Source organism: Podarcis bocagei, assembly GCF_964188305.1.
Source record: "Podarcis bocagei genome assembly, chromosome: 5".
In the NCBI taxonomy this organism is placed as follows: domain Eukaryota; kingdom Metazoa; phylum Chordata; class Lepidosauria; order Squamata; family Lacertidae; genus Podarcis; species Podarcis bocagei.
In genome coordinates, this window is record NC_138129.1 from 49,873,579 (window position 1) to 49,899,071 (window position 25,493).

The following is a 25,493-nucleotide window of genomic DNA, read 5'->3' on the forward strand; positions in this document are numbered from 1 at the left end:
TTGCTTACAAAACAGACAGCCATTTAATTTCTAAATAAAAAAGTACATTACTAGATTCTGACAAATTTATTGCTTTATGAATTATAGCCCCAGGAATAGTTCACAGCAGTATTGGGTTTTTTAAAACATTTAAAATTAAACAGACTTCACTGCAGAAATGTACCAGCATATTATTTTTCAGTAATTTCCTAAAGTATTGTAATGTGGTTAGTTTGTAAAATCAGTTCAAACCAGTATTTAATAGCTTTATTTTCTATTCTAATTTCTCCCCCTTGGAAGTGACAAAACTATAGGGGGTGGGAAATCAATATTTTGCAAAATGGGTACAAAGTGCTAAAGGAAACGGAATAATTTTAACATTAGATGCCTTTATGTAAAGGCAAATGTGTGCCAGGGGAGCGGTGTATTATTTCTTTCATTTAAAGGCCATCTTTGAAATTTCAGTTTTTGCTTCTTAGCAGTAAAGGAAGATGGAAAAATAACTTCTACTGCAGGTTTTTAATATGAATCTCCATTCAATTTTAATGAGCACATTATTTTTCGTCTGTCACTTCTAGTTTGCATCTTTTTAATTATGAAGAATACTATTAGTCAAATAGTATATAGAGAAGATTTGTTGTCAGTATTTTAATTTCTCTTGACATTCCTTGTTTTACGTTCTGCTCTGAGATCTCTGCTCAAGCAGTCCAGACCACTATATAACTCCCTGTCTGGGAAAGGTTTGGATGAGGCATAAGTAGGCCTCCCCCATTGAAAAACTGCCTATATTGCTTGGGGGGGGGGACTCCACACCAGCAGAAATACATCTGCCCACCCACAGATTGCAGGGCAGATGAAAATGCCCCCACCAGCAGCTAAGCTTGTGGAGAACCCCAAAACGGGGGGCGGGATTACCGTCAGCAATGGAGATAGGAGGTATGGTGGAAAGGGAGGGGGGAAACACCAACCTGGGGTGAAGGCAGGGACCCAAGCTCAATAGTGATAGGAGAGAAACCAAATCCAGAGGGTAATGGGAAGGAGGAAAACCCAACACAGCAAACTGCAGGAAGCAAAACTCAATGTTGGGGGGGGATGAGTGGGTTCACATCCAGGGGAGTAAGTTTTCTGGTGGGTGCCAGAGGGGCACCAAGCATTAGGAAACAGCAGCTGCTGGGGCAGGCAGAGGAGCTAATGAAGGGATGAAAGATGTGGAACTGTGGTGGGAGCAAGTAGCTGGAGGAGGGGAGGAAGAGTTGCTGGGAGGGGCCCAGCCACAGGAAGAAAGGAGAAGTGGTGGAAGGCCACAGTGATTGATAGCTGGGGGTGCATTCAGAAGGCTGCAGAAATCAGCAGGATTTGCTAATATTATGGGCTGAATAATTGCTTGCCTGTGCAGCCTCCATCATCCTTCGTGCCCTGGCAGGGGTTTCTGCCCAGCAACATCTTCCACCATGGGCAGCTTCTGATGGGTTGCACTGCTTTGGTGACTGATTTATGGGATCAAGTCATGGAAGCACCGGCGTCTCATTGTCAGCTTTCTGAACACCCATTTGATCACCACATGGGTAGTACAGTGTGCCCTATAATAGTGCCTATCTGGAGTTACAGAGAAAGTGGCACATAAGTGCATTTGAGAGGATTGGCTCCCTCTGCCTCCACCATTGCATGACAGGTTCCACCTGCAAGCAATGGAATGACACCTTTGGTGCCATCAGGAAATGAGCCTGGGAACTAATCTGCTCCAGCGTGATATTAATGGAGGCTTTGAACAAAGCCTTGGAGGCAGGTAAGAAGATCCTTGCCCATACCCCATCAAAGACACGAACAACAGCCAGAGTGATGTCGGTAATGTATTAGTGGCCTCGATTCCCAAGGATCTTTCAGGGATGGGAGAGGTGGTGGTGCAGTGCCAGCACCAGTGGAGGAAGGTGTGGCTATGGAGGCTGTCCAACCAGCTCAGCTGCACAGCCTCTCCCCAATGTATCCCAGAGGTGGGTGCGCATTCTCTTTGTGGATGAGTTGCATCCTCTCTGCACTCTGGTTTCAGTGAGTATGTCTCGGCAGAGTTGCCAGCCACAAAGATCAGCACCATGGACAGCACTTGAGCTGTCTTCTGCTCACATGCATTCTGCGCCTCTGAGGCCCAGTAGCCCTCATGGACATGGTGGTTGGCCTCCCGCTTGCTGGGCGCTGTGGCTGCCATTCAGCAGGGTAGGTCTGCACAAGATCCTGAGATGCCACTGCCTCAACCACCCAACAGACCCCAGACCAGCACTTATGCCACCTATGGACCTGGACCATAGGAGACTGAGGAGAGGATGACCCTCATATGGGAGTGGAAGAACAATGAAACTCCTAGCAGCTTGGGAGGGGGCAGGCCCAATCCAGGGAATGTTGGGGTGAATGATGGGGGCAGTACCCTCTCCAATGCTAAGGATTTGTCTTTGGAGGGCAGCAACAGGGAGTGGAAAGGGGTGATCAGCAGTGACAGGAGGCTTCGTCTTGGGGACACTGCACTGTTGGTGGGTCATTGTCTGCTGGAGGTGAGGGATGCAGGAGGAATGGGAGGTGGCTTTGGAGGACGAGGCTACAGACAACTTATTTGGATGAATCAAGAGTGAACTAAGATGCTACAAATTTACAGATCAACTTCAAACAAGCATTCGATCAAGGAATTAAGCATATAAATCATGAAGCAGGGTTGTTAAGGTCTGGTGAATCTGTACAGGTTTTTTCCCCCCTTACATGACCATCTTAACTGAAGTTTCTCCAGCTGTGTTTGTGTCCTCCCTGCAGAAACACATCTCCTCAAATGCAATATTCCTCTAACAATAATACCTCTCAAATTCCTTGTCACTATCCTGGAGTTTTGGTTGTTCCTTTCAGAACATGAGGCTTAAGAGGGCTGTTTTGCCTGACTTGCTTTTCAGCTGGAATGTAAAGCTTCAGATCTACACTCACCAAAATTCTTTCTACTTAATTGCATCTGCGCCCCACCCTTTTCCCAAGGAGCTTAGGTTGGCATACATGGCTGTCCACCCCCATTTTACCCAGCTATCCCTTAAGGTCAAGACAGTGACTTGTGCAAGGTCCACCCAGGGAGCTTCATGGCTAAGTGTGGCTTTGGACCTGGATTTCCCTGGTCCTGGTTGGATTTTTAACCATGTTGGCTTTGAGTGCCTCTCTCCTGTGTTCTCTTCTGCACTGACAGTGATCCCACGTTCACATAATTAGCACAAAGGCGCAAAGCCTGTTTAAAGATACAGTGTGTAATGTGGGTGTGCTAATGTCTGCATATGAGTAAGGTGTCGTGGAGGAGGAACCTAACCCTTACCTTTTGTTTTGGCTGCCAGTGCATTTAATTAGAAACCATGCATAATTAAATGCCTGCCAATGCATTTAATTAGAAACCATGCATCTTGGAAAATTCATGTGGCGTGCCTATATTCTTCCTTGCTGCTAGTCTGTTAATAGGAGGCAATGCAAACCTGCCCCTGTGTCTGTCTCCCCAGGTCAGGAAGGCCTAGAAGGAAACTGGTGTGGGGGCCTCCAGTTCTGAGGCAGGGATATCCAGATCCAATGGCTCTTCATGGTCACTGGCAATATGGAGATCTTCTGAAAGATGCTGGTCCTCTTTTGAAGAGAATCCAGGTCTGCAGTCTGGGCAGGGCTGACTCCTTCCACACATTGCCGTTCACAAAGATAGGCCTGTACTGTAGCTTCCTATGTTGTCAGTAGAACAGGAGTCTCTGTTCTGGTCCATTAGTGAAGATTGGAAGCCAACCTACCACCTTGACCTCAATTTAGATGTCCTAGCTGCCACAGTAGCACCAGCTGATCTCTGCCATAGCCCAGTCACCTGGAGTTGAGTCATTCGTGTTTTGAGATTACTTGTACTTTTTAATCCTAATAGGAAAATGGATGTTAAGCTTAAAACTGTTTTAGTGAGGATATTTTGTGAAGCCTGGATTTGAAGGGGTACAGTGTATTAGCTCTGCTTTACAAACTCTGGGGCTTTAAGACTGTCCATTGGCCTCAAATGCCCTGACGAGCGGAGCCCAAGACTCCCACCTTGTTTTCCTGCCTAGTGCTTTAATCATTTTGATGTTGAAGATAAGCTAGCTGAGACTCGTCAGGCAGAAGACATCCTTTAAAGAATGTTTTTTTGCTGAAAAACTCAACACCATGGTGCTGAAAAAGTGTTTGTGCAACTTGCAAATGTAACCTACTTCTCATATCACTTAAATTATTCATCAAACTTCTAAGCACAGTTGTAGAAGCAGAGGGGCAGATTATTACCATTGCTGGTTCGTCTCATTAAGTAAAGGTCTGTCTGGTTCCTCCAGTTTGCCTTAGATCCAGGGTACCTTTCATGGAGTGGTTGGCAATGATGCATGTGAAAGGTTCTGAGTTCCTCTTGCTGAAAAGAACAGGAGCAAGTGGCCTTTTTGTTTTCATAAATGTGTATGAAATCCCAAAGTATGCAGTTTATAGTATGTATTTTTGGCTTTTATCTCTTTTCTGCTGCAAAGTGAATAAGATGCTTGCATATTTTTTCAGACTGAAAATGATGAGCTGAGGGGAAGGAATGGGCTTCACAGGCTGTGGAACACATCTGATTGATCAGGAAGTGTAATTTTGGGGGGATGGAGGGTTGTCTGGAAGAAAACAGGCAGGTATAATATGAGGGGGGGGGAGAACGGGGTTGAAGAAGAACAGATGGTAAGAGAGGCATGTGTAACTAGATGACAATGAGGACCTCACAAATAGACACAGAGAAAGAGAGAGACTTATAGTTCTTTCACCACCACCACCCACCATGGTTTTCTCTCCTCTGCCCCTCCTTCATGCTTGTTATTTGTCAGAGAAGCTAAAGGTGCCTCTTACCTTTCATTTCCCGGGAGTCTTTACAGCCATCTTCACCCCATTACTGTCTGCACATCAGCGCACGGCAAATCAGCGTCGCTACCCTTGGCCATGTTTTCCTGCTTCCACCTCCATCCAGTTTTATCACCCAAAGTGACACTGTTTGTCATTAGAAGCAAGCATGATGATGATCACCACAATTTCTTTTATTTCTTTCTGAATTAAGTAAACTGATGATGTGTGAAATTAAACCAAGTTGCCCTTAGGGCAGTATCATCAACCTTGAGATCCTGTCTGCCCCAGGCTTTCGTTGAGTTCCCCGCAGGGCTCTCCACGCTGCGGATAGCAGCCTGCCACCCGGCGCGAGGGGCGCCCTGAAGCAGAGCGCCCCACCCGCCGGACAGACACCCGCAGTGTGGGGAGCCCTGCGGGAGTTCCCGCAGGGCACCCTACGCTGCGGATAGCAGCCTGCCGCCCGGCGCGAGGGGTGCCCTAAAGCAGAGCGCCCCGCCCGCCAGACAGACATCGGCCAGCCCCACAAGCTCGGGGGACAGCAAGCAGGCGCAGCGCCATCATCCCGCTGTTCCTCGACCTGGTTCGGTTTCCCCAACCTGGTTTTGGGGGGGGGGGAATAAAGGAAATTTCCCCCCCTTTATTTCCCCCCCAAAAAACTAGGTGCGTCCTATGGGACGGAGCGTCCATGGGACGAAAAATACGGTAGATGGAAGTTTTGGGTTAACACCCATCCATTTTGGTTCTTAACTCTGCTTGCTGTCATTTTCATTTTCCCACTCCTTTTAATGAGAGAATAAACCACACATCTCCAGCTTGTAAATTTGGGGTTTTCTATTTGAATGGCATGACAGGGACGTTCAGCTATCCCCCCCCCCAAGTTATAAGACCTGCCAAATTTCAGCCAGATTGGCAAAGGGTCTCCATTTTAGTTAAGACACCCACATTCCTATTTCACCTTTGCCTTACATTACAACAGATGTAAAATAAGGGTGGCTGCATTTATCCCCCCCCCCTTCAGTTGCTTTAGAAATGATTGCACAAAACAGAACCTGTGCTTTGTCCCCTTGTAATTGCATCTATCATTCTGCAGCCTCATGCTATGGCCTAGCATATAATGAGAGTGTGATATACAGGGAATACACTGACCATTGTGGAGTAGACTTGAATACGTCAGTATAAAATGCCAACATGGCTCAACTAAGTGCAGCCTGCTTAAGTGTTGTTGATCTCCAGATAAAATCAAACCTGGCACAGACTTATCTGGAGATCATGCAGTTTCTGGGCAATTTTGTATATTAGCTACAATGGTGGAACAAATCCTTCATAAATATTACACCCATATTTCAGTGGAGACGTAACATCTGGCATTTGTGCTTTTAGCTTTCTTACCCATCTCTCCTGTTAATGTAACTCTCTTGTAATGTTTAGGGAGTGTCTGTTCTCTGGAACTGTACAGTAGCACTCCCTTAACGGCTGGGCTTTTCTCTTTGTTCTGTTCCAGGTCAACGTGGAGTCTTAAGGGAGATTACATTGCCTCCAACACAGACGAGTGCACAGCCACTCTGGTGTATGCTGTTAATCTGAAGCAATCTGGCACTGTCTCCTTTGAGTATATCTACCAAGACAGCAGCATCGTCTTTGAGTTCTTTGTATGTTTCCTATAACTCAATCTACCTTGCTAATACTGCATGCAAAGTGAGGGTGGATTTCTTCTGGGCACTGTCTTTACCTATATGACCACCTCTGCACTAGTTTTCACTTTCTGGGCCTATCTGAAAAATGAATGTTGCATCTTGTTGCAGTCAAGGACAAGGATTCCTGGTATTTAAAGCAGAAAACATGGAAGGAGGTTCGTTTTTGTGTTGCTGGCAATTCATTTAGCCTCCCACTGAACTGTTACTTCTTGGACTTCATCCGGTGACAAATGAATTTTGGCAGCAGTTATTTTTGCAGTCCTTTCAAGATACAGTGGTTTCCCTTCTTTAGCGCTTCAAAGATAATGATGCTCATTTAAAACAACAGCATTATTACTTTGGCATCTCCTCTCCTCCCTATTCACTACAATACAGTAGCCAAGAAGACTTTTCCAACATTTATACCATCTCCAGGGCCATTAACATATACCACTGTGTTCTTTAAAGTGCACTTCAGATAACTTAACAACTCTGAAGTGTATTGAGATGCATTTTATCACAGTTTCTTTCATAGAAGTGGCTCTTCCTCTACATTGCTTTAAGAAAGTGGGTAGATACAGGAATGGTTGCCTTGAATGCCAAAATGGACACAAAACCATTTAACTTCTTAAAAATCTCTGAACAGTGTGCTCTAGGTTTGCTGCTGGAGGATTAGTTAGGGCACTTTCTCCATATTGTACTTTGTAGGAGCCCAGAGAAACCTACAGCAGCCTATCTTTCCAGCCTTTAAAGCTATGCATACATTCTCTCTACACTACAGCATTAGAACTTGGTCCTACAAAAGAGTTTTGCCCTCCAGCAGCAAAAACGTTAATTTTACAGCGATATCTTAAGCTGACTACTACAAATCAACTTATTTACCCCATGCATCCTCATCCCAGGTTCTCATTTGTTGCAGATTCAGAATGACCAGTGCCAGCCAACTGTAGAGGAGTCACGATGGATGAGAACCACAGAGAAAGGGTGGGAGACGCACACTGTAAGTGCACAGAGCTCCTTAACTGTGCTTATGGCCCGCAGGAGCTTGGAGAAGGAGACCTGTGGGTGCTTCTGGGACTCCGTACTGAAGTCCCAAACGGTACAGCCTTTCAGCATCAGCTGGGACTTGAACTGTCTGTGCTTTGAACATTTGCAGGTGCAGCTGAGTCAGGGCAACAATGTTCTGTTTTGGAGAACGACAGCCTTCTCTGTGTGGTCCAAAACTCCCAAGCCTGTGTTGGTGAGGAACATTGAGATTACAGGTTTGTGTTTGGTTGGTGCATGTCTCGGGTCTGATGCCACTATGCAAGCTGTCGTTGTGCCCAGCAGTGGCTAAAAGTTTTTTTTCCCTCTCTTGCACTGCTATCTAACCTCACCCCTTTCCTCCCCCCTGTTCCCTAGGAGTAGCCTTCACTTCTGAATGCTTTCCCTGCAAGGCAGGCACCTACACAGCCAAATTAGGTTCTTCCTTCTGCCAGCCATGCCCAGCAAACTCCTACTCCAGCAAAACAGCTACTTCCTGCCACCAGTGCGAGCCGGCAATGTACTCAGGTGAGCACCTTAGCTAATTATCAGAAAACTTATGAAGGAGGCTGATTTATAGGAAGCTGCTTTTATATGGAGTCCATCTTGCTCAATATTGTCTACACTGACTGGCAGTGGCTCTCCAGGGTTTATGGCAGGAATCTCTCCCAGCCCTACCTGGGGATGCTGGGGATTGAACTTGGGACCTTCTATATGCAAGGCAGGGGCAGTACCACTGAGCTATGGGTATTCCCATAGCTTTACTAAGCAAAAGTATCCCGTATCCCCAGCTGTTTGCCCAGCTTCCAAGTTCAGTTGAATATGCTACCTAAATCTTCCTGCCAGCTTAGAACCCATTGCACCTGCTCTAACGAAGAAAATCCAGTTGCTCTTCTTTCTCCTCTTCAAAAATGTAATTAATGTAGCCATGTTCTTTCCCCTGTAAGAGGCTAAGTCTGCAGTGTTGGGTACTGCTTTTGCTTTTGCTTGTAATGATTTGGCATCATCCCTCTGATCACACACACACCATTTTCTTTCTCCCAGTAACATTCACAAGCCTGTGAAACTGAGGGGGAGAGGAGGGGAAACAGTAAGCGAAGATGAAACCAAAAGCCTGGGGCAGCCAGTGTAGTGCCCACCCAGATGAGCCTCTGTCAGCCCAAACCAGCATAGACAGTGGGTCAAAGATGATGGGAGCTCCTGGGAGACAGCCCATTAGCTATCCTTGCCAAAAGCTATTTCTAAGCAGTTTCCATTAACACAAGCACCAAGAAGTATTGTTTTAACTTCCTCCTGCCTTATTGATAGCGAGGCATTTAAAAGTGCAGTTATTTAAATTCCCTTCATCATTGGAGGGTGTTGGCATGCTTAGAAGCATTTATTATTGCAAGCTGGAAGCATAGGGAAACCCCCCCCCCAGCTTTTGCATGCCCACTTGGGTGCCATTTTCCTTCTTCCCTGGGCATTTGATAAGTTTGAGAGAGTTGCGGGGTGGGGACTGGCAAGCAAGATTACTCGCAACGATGGAGAAATTAGCCCAGCCTGGATCTATATGAGCTTTGGAAAATTACTGGGGAAATCTTGAGCTTTTTCAGAGAATTCTCCAAACAAAAGTTTGGAAAGATCTAGCCCATTAAATGTAGGCACATTTTTATCCTCTCCATGGAAAGTAGGTCTAAGTCTCAAGCAGATTTTTGATCCGTAGTTCTGTGTTTTTGGAGGAATTTTACACAGCTGGATTTGGGGCATCGTTCTCATGTATTACTCTCTGCATAATGAGGGATATATTTTGTTAGCGCCTTCATGCTTTGAGCAATTTGCTCAGTTCTATGGAACTCTGCCTTGCAGAAAGACTTGGAAAGTTACTTTCAAATTACAGGCTCATAGCAGTTTCATTCCTCTTTGTGATTGCTTAGAATCACAGAATCACAGAATTGTAGAGTTGGAAGGGACCACAAGGGTCATTTAGTCCAACCCTCTGCAATGCAGCAATCTTTTGCCCAGCATGGGGCTTGAACCCATGACTCTTGAGATTAAGAGTCTCATGTTCTACCGACTTAGCTATCTCAGGCTTGCATCATATCTGGCGAGTACAATATCAGTGTTGTCTGTTCCCCTATAAGAAGTGGCAGCAGTTGGCACATCAGACTGCAGCATTTTGATTGGTTGCTGTTGTGTAGGAAGACTTTGAATTGATCAGCTTCAAAACCTTAGGCTTGAAGCATTTTACCAGGCTGCTGGAAACTATAGGAGGAGACAATGGACCTTGGGTTTCCCCTTTCCTACATGGGGAAGGGAGTATTCAACTTAATGACAAAGTGCTCCATCTTCAGGGCAAAATCCCTGCAATTTTCTCATCAATTGCTGCCACTTTTTCTTACCCTAAAAGGGCTGGGAACTGCCTGCTCCTTTAACATGATACAAAAATGTGTTCTTTGTTCCCGTCAAATTCAATTGTCTTAAGCAAATAGAAGGCAAATGGCTTCTAACAATTTCTAGGAGAACAACTGTTGGAACTGAAGCCTGAAACGACCTGTACATCTGCAAACATGCACACACTGCCCTTCTCATTGCTCCGGTTAAATACACTGTATAGATTTATGGTAGCCGTGATTAGTACCTGCTACACAGAGATAAAATATGGGCATGTGTGTGAGATGGGCATGGCACCTTTCTGAAGTTCCTGCTGATTGTTGCTAGATTGATTCTTTCATGCTCACGTGGTTTTAACCATTGTTTCCTCTTTTCAATAAAGAACCAGGTTCAGCATCATGCAAGCCACGCCCAGCTTGCACAGATAAGGATTATTTTTATACTCATACAGCCTGTGATACCAATGGAGAGGTAATTCACCTTCTGGATTTCCTTGTTTGTGATGGTGGCGTTTAAATAATGAAAATTTCTTGTTTAGCTTTTTGATGTACACAGCTATAGAGCTTACCTTTAACGGAAAAGACTGTACTGCAAAGCATTGTTCATGCTTTAATAAGGAGTAAGTGAGCATGCAGGAATATAAAGGAGTCAGGCCCTGAAGATGGCATGGCTGGCTAAGCCTACCCACCTCTTTTAATAAGCAGAACCCACTGCTGCTGGTTTCTCCTTATTAGAAGAGGTGTGTGGCCTTGGAAAGGCCTCACCTCCTTGTCTACCTCAGGAAGAAGGAAGTGGCTACAGCGGGATGTGGCCTGAACCTGCAGGCTTCCTTCTCTTGGTGGTGGTGTGTGGTGACGAAGGGGAGAAACTTGTTCTTCCCATCATCATGCCACCACCACCAAGAGAAGGAAGCCTAAATGGGACACAAAGGGGAGAAACACTTTCTCCCCTTGTGTCCTGCCTCAGAGAAGGAAGCCTGTGCAGGATTCCTTGCAGTGACAGACTTTGGGGTCTCCTGCCCTCTGGGGCAAAATGTATCACGCCGGCACTGGCACCTGGTCACTGTGAAAGCAGAATGTTGGGGTAGTTGGGTCAATTCAAGCAAGGCTCTTCTTATCACTGCTGGGTGCAAAGAGCACCCCCATGTGGACCATTTCATACTGACAGTATATTACTAAACTTGGGGAGGGAACTCAGAACACCCGGGAGGAGGAGGAGCTAATATCTTGGGCCTTCTTTCCTGGAATATTCTCATAATGCTTTTTGCAGATGGGCAGAGAGCCTGTGTAATTGTTGTTCATGTAAAGAGATATCTAGGCATTGCACAGCTTTTTGCGGATTAAAGTGTATAAATGTTTGCTCCTATCTCTTTCTTATATCAACAGACTCAGTTAATGTATAAGTGGGCCGAACCAAAGATCTGCAGCGAGGAGCTCCCCGGTTCTGTAGAATTGCCTGCTTCTGGCGTAAAAACTACATGCCCACCTTGCAATCCTGGTTTTTTCAAGACAAACACCAGTTCCTGTGAGCCCTGCCCATACGGATCATATTCAAATGGGTCTGGTAATGCTGTTCTGTTCTTTCCTTCTTGGCTGGCCAAATTGTCACGTGAATTACTTTCTTTAAAATGTTTCAATGAATAGGGACCTGTGCAGTGTCAGTGGGGATGCATGCAGGGAACCTGAAGTTATTGATTTGGAGTTGATGTTATTTGTGCTTACTGCATTCAGAGGCGGCATAAAAAGGAGCCCAGTCTTTGTGTGAGCTCTTCATTTTCCTATTCTTCGTTACTGCTCATAATTCCACATTCTTGCCAATGGCAACAGAGTTGTAAGGTGGAATACAGCTTATGGAACTGGCTGCTTTGTCCTTACACAGATAGCTCCTCTTTGTCACTTGATTAAAAACAGCCACAACAAAAATGCATGATATGACACTCCCCTTCTATCAGGAAATTCATTGGTAATTTGCAGAGGCGGCTACCACCCTATTCTTAGGGTTTGCTTACCCGACCACTTTTGCAAATGGAAGAATCAATATGCAACGACTCTCCTGGTAAAGGCCTGCAAGGCCTTATCTTGTGGTAGCAGTGTAAGTGTAAGTCCTGGAAAACACTCCCCCCCCCCCCCAGCATATGTCAAGATACCGCAAAATAGTGGCTAGAACTCACCGGGCCATTTTGCCACTTTGATATCAAGTGGGAAAGCTCTGCCCAAGGGGATTTTTCCACCTGAAAAAAGTGTGCAGTATATGTTCAGTAGGCATGCGCATATGCACACCACTGAAGCATGTTGCTGCCAAGCCTGCCTCTGTATAGGTTATTCTCATTCTTTGTTTCAGAAAGGGCTGCTAGCGCCCACCAGCCTCCTAGTGACAGCCTTCCACATGGGAGTTCATTCCTCCTCCCGAGTTTCAGCATTGTAATGTTGCTTCCTTCTGTTCTCAGGTTGCATCAACTGCACTGTTGGGACTGAACCAGCTCTAGGCTTTGAATACAAATGGTGGAACACGCTGCCAGCAAACATGGAGACGACGGTCCTCAGTGGAACCAGTTTTGAATATAAGGGAATGGCAGGTATCTTCATGGGGACATATTAACCTGAGGCGTTGGGGCAGTTTTTGCATGGGTGGGCACTGTCATGTTGTGAGGTCTCTTGCCCCTTCAAGCAGTGGGGAAGTTCACAGCGCAGTGACGCTTGCTCATTCCACTCGTAGTGTCAGATGTTGCCAGATCAAAGAGAGGGGAGACACAGGGCTGCCTGCTTTCAGCGGCAGTCATGCTAAATTGTCTAGTTCTGGCCTCAGGCAACTGGACTTCCTGTGTCTCTGAGAAGTATGTAAGCGTTTATAGAGCTGTGTATTTAATGATATCCAGCTGAAGTAATGCCCTTTCACTGAATGGAGATGGTGTTCTGTCTGTTGTTTCAGGGTGGGAAGTAGCTGGTGACTACATCTACACAGCAGCAGGAGCCTCTGACAATGACTTCATGATACTGACACTGGTGATTCCTGGGTTCAGGTGAGTGTGTAGCTGAGCTGGCGATGGCAAGCCTATGCATCCAAAATGCAGTAGGAGCACTGAGTCCAAGCAGTGGGACCTTCTCCCCTTTAAGAGTGTGCTGCTTGCATTACTTCTTCCACAATCCTTAACTCACTGTGCTCATTAGTGAACAATAACAGAAAGAATGAATGAGGGATTGAGTTGGCTTTTCAGCAGCTGCCTGATTTTTGCCATGTCCTGGAACCAGCCATTCTTTCAATGTATGCGTGTGACTGGAGTGCTTGATTTTATTGGACCGGCCATCCTCAGATTCTTCAACTGTGTTCCAAACAAGAGCATAAGCTGAGGGAAACATTCAGATTCATGGCTTGCTGAAGTAAGCCTTGCTAACTGAGGTGGTCTGTTTCCAGACATTCCTGCTCCCATCTCTTGTCCTTGCTCTGTTTTCAGCAAGACCTTGAGCAAATAGATACCCCCTGAGTTTTTCTTGCTCTCTTGCAGTTCCCCACAATCGGTGATGGAGGACTCCGAAAGTAAAGAGATCGCAAGAATCACATTCGTCTTTGAAACGATCTGCAGTATGAGTTGTGAGCTTTATTTCATGGTGGTAAGTTGACCCAGCTTCTTCTCTCTCCAAAGTGGATAAGCTTTCTCTTGCTTAGTTTGCCTTGGGGTTTTGTGTTCCCAAGGCACAACAGGCTGTGGAAGGCACATGCCCCTCCTTCCTCTGTAGTTGATGCCTTTAGAAAAAGAGGCAAATATCTTGGCTGTTTCCCAATTCCGGAAACTTTCATCTGAAATCAATATATTCCTATGGGGATATTTTCAAAGGTACAATAGCCCACCTGCATCCTGTAGTTACAGCTCTGTGAGGACTCTGTTTCAAAATGCCACCATGGCGGCGAGAAAAATAAATATAGGTATACCACCTGTTGGTATGTTAAAAAATCAGCATTGTTGATAACGTTAATATTATTAATAAAAACAGTGTAAGAACTGGAAAACTATTCTAGGCACATTTTGTTCAGAGATACACTTTGGACAGGTAGCAAGGTCACTCATCATGCACAGTGCAAAATGAAAAAGACTTGTGAAAATGTTAAAATAAATGAGTATTATTGGATTTTGCAAATGATGCTCTGAATTTCCTGTGCTTTCTGACCTGCAGCCCAAATCAGCTTCTCTTGGGCTACAATGGGCGCAAAGGAAAATCTCTCCTAGTCACTGTAGCCTCTCTTCCCCAACTTCAGTGTCATCTGTCCTCTTAACTGCTTCCTTCCCACTAATGCTTTTCAGTTGGCTATTCCAAGGCTCTCACAATCTGCCTAGCATGATTTCCCTGCTTATACTCGTTATGGAAATATCTGTATCTGTAATAATAAATAATTATTTAGGTAGAAAATGTTGCTTGCTCTTTACTCACTAGGCCCCTGCTTTATCTCTGGTAGGGTGTCAATTCCAGAACCAACACACCTGTGGAAACCTGGATTGGCTCGAAAGGAAAGCAATCCTACACCTACATCATTGAAAAGAACGCCACCATGAGCTTCACGTGGGCCTTCCAAAGAACAGCATACCATGAGCCGGTATGGACTATCACTTTCTGGGGAACCTTCTATTCACGGCCAGCTCCTCAGTTATCCTTTTTATGGGGAGTTCCTTGCCAGGAATCAGATATACCCCAGTGTCTTGCTAATCAAAGATGTCCTAGCAATGAATAGGCATGCTATCCTCATTTGCAGCATCCCACCTTCCCTTTATCAAACGCTTCTACCTCTCCAAGGCCCTATGGACACTTTCTGTGTTTCGTTCTAGGGAAGAAAATACACTAACGATGTTGCCAAGCTGTACTCTATCAATGTGACCAATGTCATCGAAGGCGTAGCGTCATACTGCCGGGTGTGCGCTCTGGAATCCTCGGGCTCGTCCTGTACTTCCTGCCCACACGGCCACTACATTGAGAGAAGCTCTGGGGGCTGCTACCCATGTGCAGCAAACACGTACCTGAAAGCTCACCAGCCCTATGGCAGCCAGGCCTGCATCCCTTGTGGCCCCGGCACAAAAAATAACCCGGTAATATTGTCCTCCTTTCTGCCTATCATTTCTGGCCAATTTGCAATGATCTACACTGTTAGCTAAATAAAAGCGCCCCATTAAGTTTATAAATCATTTAGTTGGCAGAGGGCTATCCATTAAAAGCAGCAGTAGGGCAGTATCAATATATTAGTATTAGTATTAGTATTAGTATTAGTATTAGTATTAGTATTAGTATTAGTATACTGCCCCTCATCCAAAATTACAGACATGCATGCACAAGAAATTGCATGCAGAAGAAATTGCAGATCTGTTAGCCGGAGAGAGTTTCACTTGAAGTGGCAGGCAAGATCCCACCCAGTCATCAAAGCCCGCCCGCTCACATGGTATGCATGAGGCCAGATCCTTAAAAAAGAAGAAGATATATAACTGAAAACTTTGTCTTAATAAATTTTTGCATTTTTCTTATTGAAAACGTGGAACCTGTAGACTGAAAGGGATTCTCCCCTTACCAAATCATCCCAGAGTTTTGCTTTTTAAAAAACCCCAAGCTTGTCTTTCCTCAGAAATATTAAGTTATTTCCTGCCAAAATGGAAATGGCATTATAACAGCTAAGCGGTTCATCTCCACATATTCTGTTTTGTGTAATTATCCACATGGTTCCCTGGAGGAAATTGGCAAGTGAGATTCCTGTGAACAGAAGCTTATGGGATTCTGGATCACTATAAACCTGGCCAGCTTGAGAATAATCAGCCACATTTGGGCTCCTTCCTCTCAGAGTAAACTTGGGTTTTACATGCTGCTGGAGACGATGACAATTTCTGAGCTCCTCTATGAGGAAATAAATTGACTGTAAAAAAATGTTCTGCTCCCCAGATCCATTCTCTTTGTTACAGTGACTGTCACCTCTCAGTCATCGCGGACGGCAGGACTCTGGAGTATGACTTCTCAGCACTGTCTAATAGCACATCCTTTTTGGTGGGGCCCAGTTTTACCACCAAAGGGCTAAAGTATTTTCACCACTTCAACATCAGCCTCTGTGGGAATCATGTAAGTACGTGGCGAGGCTTCTGAGAAGCCCATCCTCTATGCAGGGCCCCAACATGTGAGAGTGGCTTATATGGTACAAATCACCCTTATGTGAAGAGAGTTTCTAGGCACCCATGCTCACCCCGGAGCCGCAGAACGTTTCCTTAGCAGAATCCCATCCTCCTGGCTACTTTAGCTGAACCACTGCAACAAAACAGCTCAAATTCTTGAAGGTCTCTTATCTGTAACTTAAGGGAAACGTTTTACTATCGTGATGCAACTGCCCTTCTTTCCTGTGAAAGGATGGGTGTTAATAGATCCCTGTGCACTGAAAGTGTGTGTGTCACAGTATCATTGATTTATCCCCACTACCAATGACAGCTGGTGACCACACACCCTACCCATGCATACAGAACTCTTTGGAATAGGCTCTTTGTGTGTACATAGAGCTTCTCCATGCAAAGCAGGGTCCGTTTATCCCAGACTCCTCACCCCTGTTATATGTGGGAGCTCTACGCACATACATTGATACACAAATAGACGCCCTTCCAACATGCATGGGTAATGGAAAATGCGGTGATCAGAGGCGCTGGTGCTAGGCTTTGAAACCCTCCTCGTGCTTTCAGTGCAATAGGGTGGGTTCATCTGAGTCCTCTTACTATGGTTCCTTTAAAAAGAACTTCAGGTTTTATAAAGACAAGGATCCAGCCAACTCTCTCTCTCTCTCTCTCTCTCTCTCTCTCTCTCTCCCCCCCCCCCACCCCCTTGCAATTCTCTGAAGGGAAGGAAAATGGCAACCTGCACGGATAACGTCACAGAGATGCACATCCTGGGCAAAGAGACAGAGTTCTCCAAATCAACTTCCTCCTATGTATGCCAGTCCATCATTGTCCCCTCTGATGTGATGGCTTACAAATCAGTGGTGTCTTCCCAACCCGTGAGCCTGGCAGACCGCTTTGTAGGTGAGAATTGCAGGGAGCATAAGTCTGTGCTTTGAACAGAGGACTCTGGTTGCTGTTTGATAGAGGCTTTTGGGGGAGTTGCATGTGCTGATTCAGGTGACAGGAACATCCCTGATTATGCCTTCTAGATAAGTCATAGAATCATAGAGCTGGAAGGTACCCAAAGGGTTGTCTAGCTCAACTCCCTGCAAAGCAGGAATTACAGCTAAGGAATCCCTGGCAAATGGCCATCCAACATCTGTTTAAAAACCTCCAATGAAGGAGAGTCCATCATGTTCCAATGGAGTCCATTCCACTGTCAAACAACTGAATGGAAAAGTAGTGAGTTCAGTGTGGCTCCTTCATCTAAAACAAAGTCAACTTTGATGAAAACCCTACACTACTCAGTGCCACTAAACTTTAGTTCCCCACTCCTCAGCTGTGTTTTTTGCTTTCCGTCCAGGTCCCAGGAAAGCAAAGGAGGGAAAGTCATAGCAATTTCCCAATTTTTGCTGCTGCTTTTTTTAAAAAAAGTATATAGCTAGAGAAATACTTTTTTTTTTTTTTGCACTGGGTTCTGTTCTACCTCAAATCACTGGCACCACCTCCAGGCCCATAAAATAAAGTATATTTTATTTCCAGGAATTGGCAATCTACTTTTATTTTATGTGTTGTCATTTTATTTTTTTCAAGACCTGGCAATCCAATAGCTAAACCTGGGTTACTCACACACACTAACAGAGCCTAACCAAAGGCACAACAGGCCTCACTTGTTTCTCTGACTCTGATCAGCATTTGTGAGGAAAGAATTGAAATTGGATTCTCTTCTGTGAAGCTCTTTAGCACAGTCAGTTTTGGGAGAGGGGTGGTCCTGGGAACGTCCCCTGTCTTCTCAGTGCACTGTCCTTCTCACTGGTTTGCTTCTAACTTGTAGGAGTAACAAGGGAGACCACTCTGGACAACATCACTTCTTTTCCTGACTATTTCCCTGCAGAGAATGTGGGCTTACCGGATGTGATATTTTTTTACAGGTAAGCTACAAGCCTGCCAAACATAGGGGAAGGCAGTTTTAGCAGTTTTCTTCTGTGGAAAACTCTGGGTTATTCATGTGTCTTGGAACATTTTTTAGTATTTCAGCATCACAGGGAATTGGGGGGCTTTGGCATTCTGGAACCCTCCAAAGAGGATTGAACAAATTCATGAAGGGATAAAGCTATCAATGGCTACTAGTTGTGATGGCTGTGCTCTGCCTCCACAATCAGAGATAGTAGTGCTTTTGAATACCAGTTTCTAGAAACCGCAGGAGGAGAGGGTGCTCTTGTGTCAAATCATTCTCTGGAAGGTCTTGGGTTCTGCTGCTTCTTGCTTGCTCATGAGGTACACAGTGATGATTTGCACGTGAACCAGCCACAGTATTACTGCTGTTACCAGCAGGAGTGGCTTTGATTCTGCAGAACCAGTTTGGCATCTTTTCTCCCCGCCTTCATCTCAGCTCATCTCTAGCCTCTGGCAGGTGGGACTTGAATGTGTGAGAAGGAAGTTGGATCATTTTTTGGATGCTGCTTTTCAGTGCATTCCTATGCTTAATTTGAAGGAACTTTTCAAGAAATCTTTAGTATTCCCATACCCTGGGGAAATCTATCCTTGTGATTTGTCCTTCCTTTTCCTTGGGCCAGATTTCCTCTTTTAGTGCCATTTGTACAGCTGTGCAGCAGTCCTTTGTATGAAAAAGAAAAATGATACAGTACACGTGTCTTAAGCGTTTCCCACTTTTTAAAAGTATGAAAACATGCTAGAAACAAGGGAGATACAGCATTGCGTTGCCCCCGAGTGACAGCTGTATTAGTGAGGAATGCTAGTACCGTGAAGCCTTGTAAATGACAGGGCCTTCAGCTTTAGCAGGGATTTCATAACATGCATATATGTTGCAGATCCAGTGATGTGACTCAGACTTGTAGTGCTGGGAGAGCTACTGCCATTAGAGTGAGATGTGATCCTCTAAAACCCCACTCTGGAGTGCTCTCTGTGCCGAGGTAAGTTCAAAGGTTAGTCAGTCTCAATAGCAGGTGCGCCCTGTTAAAACTACATTCTCCTCCAAACTCTACAGTGGGGCAAAAACTGGAAAAACTGGTGGAGAAAAAATATATAAATAAATGCTCTCAATGCTGTAAAAATAGTCACACTGAGAACAGCACTTACTTTCGTATTGGGTGCACTCGCTTCCAATTCCAGTTGTAATTTATATTTCAGTTTTGTCCACTCCTATGTTTCAAGTTGGCTGCTCATCTTGTTTATGCATTTTAATAGTTGCTTTTTTAAATGAGAACTACGGAATAATGATTTAGCAAAGACTGTAGCTCAGTGGTAGAGCATCTGCTTTGCATGCCGAAGGTCTCTAGTTCAGTCCCCTGCATCTCCTGATAGGGCTGAGAATGTCCCGTCTGAAATCCTGGAGAGCCTCTTCCAGACAACATAAACAATACTGAGTAGCTGGAGGTCAGACATGGCATAGGGTAGCTTCCTGTGTTCACAACCCTTCTAAAGGCAAAACTAAAAGATGCATAAAAGCATCTCCACTGCTTAAAGCTTTCTCTCTCTCTCCCCCCCCCCAATAGTAGCTATAACAGCTCCAGTCTGGGTCAGGCCTATAGCACAAGATGAAGTTGTGTTAACATTGACCCTTTCCACTCTGCACCATTCCCCCAATGGTGCTAACCCCCCCCCCCCAATAAAAGGCTGCTGTTGCTGATGCAGGGGAAATAGAAATGTGCATATGATTTTCCTGCTGTGGAGTTATTTTCATTGGAAAAATGATACGGGGAGGAATACTAAAACTATTTTATTGTGCTGCACTATAGTCCCAGTCTGGTTTGGGAGGTGTAGCTATTTTTTTGGCAAAAAGTGTAAAGACACCAAGTTGCATTCATATGCCACCAACTTTATATGACGTTTATCACTGTGACACGCTTCTGGAACCCAGTTCAGTCTCATTTATATTTACAGACCTAACCTATCGGCATAAGCTTTGCCATTCCTTCACATACCAACACAACTTCTTTACCTCTTTAAAATGCAGAGGTCTATTGGGTATAGTCAAAGTATAATGGTAGTAACAATTAAGCCTATCATAACCTTCCAGGGTTTAAATTCTTTCATGAATGTCACAGGTCTCCAAGAGGTCTGTGTAACTCAGATACAGGAAATGCCTAAGACCTATGAAAGAAATAGCATTTACAGCAAGAACAAGTGTTCCATGCAGCAGAGTTCATGCACTACGTACATGAGGCATGGCTTTGGTTCCCTGGAGTCACTTTCATGGCAGGTCTGGGACAAGGTAATGTCTTGAGACCCACAACAGCTAGGTCATGAGGTGAGCCACTGATTAGACTCCATTTCAGATGGCACTTTATAATTTTTCAAACAGCAAGTGCCCTGAAGGAACCTGTGACGGATGCACTTTCCATTTCCTGTGGGAGACCGTTGAAGCCTGCCCCCTCTGTTCTGCAGATGACTACCATGCTATCATCAGCGCCTGTGTTGGAGGGATTCAGGTAGGGACTCAGAATGTCTTCTTTTGAGTTCTTATCTTCAGGGCCTGAGAGCTGCCCATTTTTGTGACTATTATATGAACATTAAAACAAGTCATCAACAGCTACGGCAGCCCAATGATCATTTAGTGAACATGCCCGTTAGGACAGGCAGAGACACCAGATTGAAATAAACATTTTTTCCCCCTGGAGTTGTCACAAAACCATACTTGTCTGACCTTAAACATGCTTACCTGAAGTCAGTTCCACTGATTTCACAACAATAAACCGCTTCAGCAGCAGGTTCAGCAATGATGTACCGATTTATTTTTGTTAAGAGGATTCAAGATCCCTCTAGAGTGGTGGTGGTGGTACAACTATTATTGTTGCTTCGAATCTGTAAGGTGGCATCAATGCTACATTTCTATATTGGTTTCAGTTTATTTCCCTGAAAACCATTTCTAAATTGCTTAGTGTAAAATCTCTCCTAAGTGCTACAGGGTAAAACAGAAATGTACAGTAAGACCATCAGCATCAAAAAGAGTACAAAAATGCAACATGAGCTGCGACTGCATGTGATTAAAAGAAGGCAATGCCTGCTTTTCCTTCCACAGAGAACCACGTATGTATGGAGGGAGCCCAAGCTGTGTTCAGGAGGCATTTCGCTCCCAGAACAAAAAGTCAGCATTTGCAAATCCATGGACTTCTGGCTCAAAGTGGGCATCTCGGCAGGGACTTGTGCTGCTATCCTGCTGACTGCAATGACTTGCTACTTCTGGAAGAAAAACCAGAAGTGAGTAGCTGCTTCTGTTGCTGCCCATTATGCATGCATGCATGCTTGCTGGCTGGCTGGCTTGCTTGCTTGCTTCATAGCTGCCCAATACCTTTTTCAAGGTTGCCCTTTAAATCAGATGGCAACCTTGAACAGCACAGCAGAAGCAAATAGGTGAGTCTGTGTTCAAAAATAACAAGCTCTTCAATAATATGTCTATCTTTTATACATTGTTACATATCAGTGATAGCATTCTCGCCTTCCCCAGTTTGCCTTCTTATCATCCCATTCTCAACCCTGCCTATTCTTCCATGCCTAAAACGCAAGAAAGACCCACCAAAAACAAACCAGTTTTTATTTTCCAGAAGCGTTAAGTGCCTGCAACTTTAACACATTCACAAACAGTGCATCCATTGCCCTGTTCGGTAGCACCTTGTGAAAGCGGTGCAGCTTGTGAAATGAGACTTCTTCATAAGGGCAGTGATATATAGGGGAAGAACCCCCCCCAACTCTTTACTTGTGGGCAATATGAGACACAGGGCATCAGGTTAGCATTGTGTAGTTACAGGGATGCTGACTGGCTAGGAGTGCCTATGACTTTTCACAAGCCACAGCCCTTTATGAGTCACCCCTTCACCATATTGCTACAAAACTTGCAGATGGATCCTGTGAATTAGTTTCCCAGCATATGCACTAGAAAAAGCTGGTGGCATTACCAGCAAATATTGAGTGGTGTTTGCTGAGCAGTGATCCAATTCCAGCTGTAGTTGTGATGAAACCTCTTCAAAGAAGAGTGTTTCTTACCCATCAGTTTCTCAACAACTACAGGGGATCAGGTCTACTGTTGCTTGAATGTACCTGCTGCCAGTGGATTTATGCTATGATAAGTGTCCCCTTTGGATGCTTACATATGAAAGTATCTGCTGGCATACTAGTCCCACCACCACTTAAAATAGAAGCCTTCGCAGCTTGCTTATCTGCACCCAGGAAAGAGGTCTCCACTTCCAAGTAGCAGATGGGGCTCTGAAATGCTCGCTGGCAAAGATCAGCAGCTGAATATTCTGAGAAGGGAAACAGAATTGTTTCCTCTTTGGAGAAACTGAAATTCAAGCTCCTTTTGAATTTTCTCCAGGAGGGAAAATATCCCACCTTTGCAGTGCATGCATAGGATTAAGCTAATAAATCCTTTGGATTGTGAATGTGTATGACTGCGCATGCTTGTTGGGGTGTACAAAACATTTCTTTTTCTACCTGTAACAGTCAGCTTTCACGTGGCTTGAAGCAGGGCTTAGCATCTCCAGATTTTAAAGTGACCCCCCACCCCGCAAGTGTCCCATTTTTGGGACTCAAACTCTATTCGTCCATCATCCATCTGGCTTTCTCTATGTCTGTCTTATATCTTTGAAGGTTGGAGTATAAATATTCCAAGCTGGTGATGAATTCCAGTGCCAAGGACAGTGAGCTGCCAGCTGCTGACAGTTGTGCCATTATGGAGGGGGAAGATGCAGAGGATGACCTGATATTCACAAGCAAGAATTCTCTCTTTGGCAAAATAAGGGCTTTCACCACAAAGGTAAGGTGCTTTGTGAGGCCCAGCTTGCACATGTAATGCGCCAGCATGAAGCAACAGAGGCCTTGGGCTTGGCTCCAGTGTTTATCTAACCTGACAGATGTCTAACATGTCATGTTGAACTTGTGGGGCCACATCTGAATAGACAGTTTCCCAATTCACTTAATATGTACAGTATCCCTGAAGTGTGTGTGTGCCTTTCTCTAGTAGTCGCTATCCTTTTATTTTTGAAGTAATGATTTCTAGCATGGGCTGCTGACTGTGCAAGACCCAGGCTGTAGTAGGGGTTTGGGGGGGAGGGGAGGGAGAAGAGTGATTAAAGCTTCATTCTCCTCCTCTATCCTGTTAAAAATCTTGACAGAGTAGCAAAAGGAAAAGGACATTTTCTCTCCAAACAAATACATAAAACACAGCTAACCTTCCAGGATGCTACAGGCTAGGGACCAATCAAAAGTCATGATTACAGTAACGTCCTCATCCTAGATCTGTGAGCTTTCTCCAGCCTCAGAGTCTATATTCACGTGCTGCTGTGTTTCCTATTCTACTGACTGATGTTCTGGTTAATGGTGCGCTGCTTTTATTTTTCATTTTATCCCTCCCCCCCTAATGTGGCTATTTGTTTTCCTGTAGGCTTCTCTTAGGTACAGTCAGGCATGGCAGGAGTCTGTGTGTAGGGCTGTTCTCAATAAGCTAAGAGGAGGAGTCTTCCAGGTAGATAGAGACCAAATGTAGATGGTATTGTCTTGTGTCCCCTATGTCTAAAAACAAGCCAGCTGACTGAGGGCGTATAGTAACCAAATGGCATTGGATGGGATGACAATATGGCCTTGTGACATCTGACTGGGACCCAGCATGGTATGGCATTCTTGGGAAATCCAAGCCACGCTGCCGGCTTTCTACAGCTGCAGCCTCTCCTTTCCCAAAGGGGGATGGTGCCACGACCTTTATTTTGGAGGAGGAAGGCAAGGAGGCCCAATGTGTGCTAGAGACACACCAATGGGTGTTAATTCAGGCTGCAAGTGTAGGATGCTAAACTTACCCAGAAAGGTCCTTGAGCCCTGGCTTGTCTCTGGAACAAGTAGCTGCTGCTCGTTGTGCTGTCCAGAATCATATATGACTGGCTCTGTGTCACATATCTGCCTGCCTTTTGCTCAGTTTCGTCTTCTGAGAGCCAGAGCCAGGGCTTCTCTGACTTGATGGAGCTGGGGAGAACCAAGGCAGAGCTATGGAAATCTGGGCCTGTGGGGTTCAAATGCCATGTCTGGAATAAATTATGGGAACTGAACACTGTACACAGAGTGTGGGTGGGTTTTCTCCACTCCCCTGCAAATTACAAGCAAAGTGGGCCTTTCTGCTTGTGACCCAAAAGTTATTCCCACCCCCACCCCAGTAAATACATTCTGTTAAAATGTTGGCGAACCCTCATGTGTACGGGCTTGCCTTGCTTGAATTAGGGTCTTTAATCAAGAGGTTATGAAGATTCAGCTGTTAGCATATATTTCTATTTGCAACATAATAGTTCCTTATCCTCACAACCAGCCTGATGCAACTGCTGCGATCACTGTTACCCCCATTTTGCAGATGGAGGCCAAAATAATTATTTTGCACAAAGCTGCTGGTGAGGTTATTGCAGAAGTGGAGTTTGAACCATGTCCAGCACCCTATCCACAGGGTGGATCCTTCTGAATTCAGTCCTCTCTGGGTGCTGGTTGCTGAGTGGCTCCCACAAGGCTCAGTGACAACCCTCACCTCCCCACCAACTGTCTCTTCTGAATGCACTGCTATCCAGCACAGGTTGCTTCCATGCTAAGGTCCTTAAGTACTCCAGAGACGTAGCTTTTTGCAGTCAGCTGGAAGTAGAACTAAACTGTGGTTCCATATAGCACTTCGGTAGAACTGTGTTTCCCGTAACACTCCTACATTAGCCATTCTGACAGGGTCAGAAGACCATGCATGGAGGCAGCTGGTTATCATAAGAGTTTTGTGGGAGCTGCCCTTGCACCCTACTGCCCTTTCATGAGCATAGGGTGCAGGATTGCACTCTGTGTTCTTTCCGTGTTACTAAATACTGGGATATGACATAATCTGGTTTACTTCAAACAAAAGGTGGGGGCTCTGAGAGTTGCAAATGACATTTTATATAGTCCCACTCACACTTCGTTTTATGTTGTCTTTAGAGAACATCTGATGGCTTTGACTCGGTCCCACTGAAGACCTCCTCTGGCACCACTGACATGGATCTTTAGGAATGGATTGCCCACCTCCCATGCCTTTCCTGCAGGATGCTTTGGGAGTTCTCCTTGGTTAATCCCTGCACTTTGATGAACTTGCCATGTGGCCTTATTGGATACACTTTTAACTTCAGCTTCTTACTGTACTTTTTTAAAACCGAAAATTTTAACATTCCCTCCCGAAACAAAACCATGCCAAATACAACTGTGCTTTTAAAATTATATGTAGATATATATTTGTATGTTTTCCTGCACTCCCTACCCACTCTTCTGTAATGCTTTTGGGTTTTACCTTTCAACAAAAGTTGTTCTATGCTGGTGACAATAGCTGCATTTCCTCTCTCCCCTGACACCAGAAATGTGTAAAACAGCTCAAGATCTCATTGCCATTAATTAAGTCAGCCCATTGAGACAGGCTCTTAAGGCTGCAATCCTCACCTAGGTGAAGTATATATGCA

The 25,493-nt window shown here is 45.0% G+C and overlaps 1 protein-coding gene across 3 annotated transcripts in view; it reads left to right on the forward strand.

The window, feature by feature from the left end:
* Positions 1 to 25,257, forward strand: part of ELAPOR1 (endosome-lysosome associated apoptosis and autophagy regulator 1) — a 59,777-nt gene extending 34,520 nt beyond the window's left edge. For 2 of the 3 annotated variants that reach the window (XM_081194156.1, XM_081194154.1), the window contains exons 4-23: positions 6,362 to 6,509; positions 7,453 to 7,533; positions 7,690 to 7,795; positions 7,935 to 8,084; positions 10,312 to 10,400; positions 11,315 to 11,492; positions 12,376 to 12,504; positions 12,858 to 12,948; positions 13,432 to 13,537; positions 14,379 to 14,516; positions 14,746 to 15,003; positions 15,842 to 16,015; positions 16,776 to 16,956; positions 17,870 to 17,966; positions 18,867 to 18,968; positions 20,360 to 20,486; positions 21,077 to 21,255; positions 22,642 to 22,807; positions 23,435 to 23,515; positions 24,982 to 25,257. In XM_081194156.1, the coding sequence (XP_081050282.1) occupies positions 6,362 to 6,509; positions 7,453 to 7,533; positions 7,690 to 7,795; positions 7,935 to 8,084; positions 10,312 to 10,400; positions 11,315 to 11,492; positions 12,376 to 12,504; positions 12,858 to 12,948; positions 13,432 to 13,537; positions 14,379 to 14,516; positions 14,746 to 15,003; positions 15,842 to 16,015; positions 16,776 to 16,956; positions 17,870 to 17,966; positions 18,867 to 18,968; positions 20,360 to 20,486; positions 21,077 to 21,255; positions 22,642 to 22,807; positions 23,435 to 23,515; positions 24,982 to 25,050 (2,650 nt within the window). In that variant the 3' untranslated portion in view covers positions 25,051 to 25,257. The remainder of the gene's footprint in view (positions 1 to 6,361; positions 6,510 to 7,452; positions 7,534 to 7,689; positions 7,796 to 7,934; positions 8,085 to 10,311; positions 10,401 to 11,314; positions 11,493 to 12,375; positions 12,505 to 12,857; positions 12,949 to 13,431; positions 13,538 to 14,378; positions 14,517 to 14,745; positions 15,004 to 15,841; positions 16,016 to 16,775; positions 16,957 to 17,869; positions 17,967 to 18,866; positions 18,969 to 20,359; positions 20,487 to 21,076; positions 21,256 to 22,641; positions 22,808 to 23,434; positions 23,516 to 24,981) is intronic. The other variant, XM_081194155.1, reaches the window with a different exon arrangement.
* Positions 25,258 to 25,493: the final 236 nt, after the last annotated feature.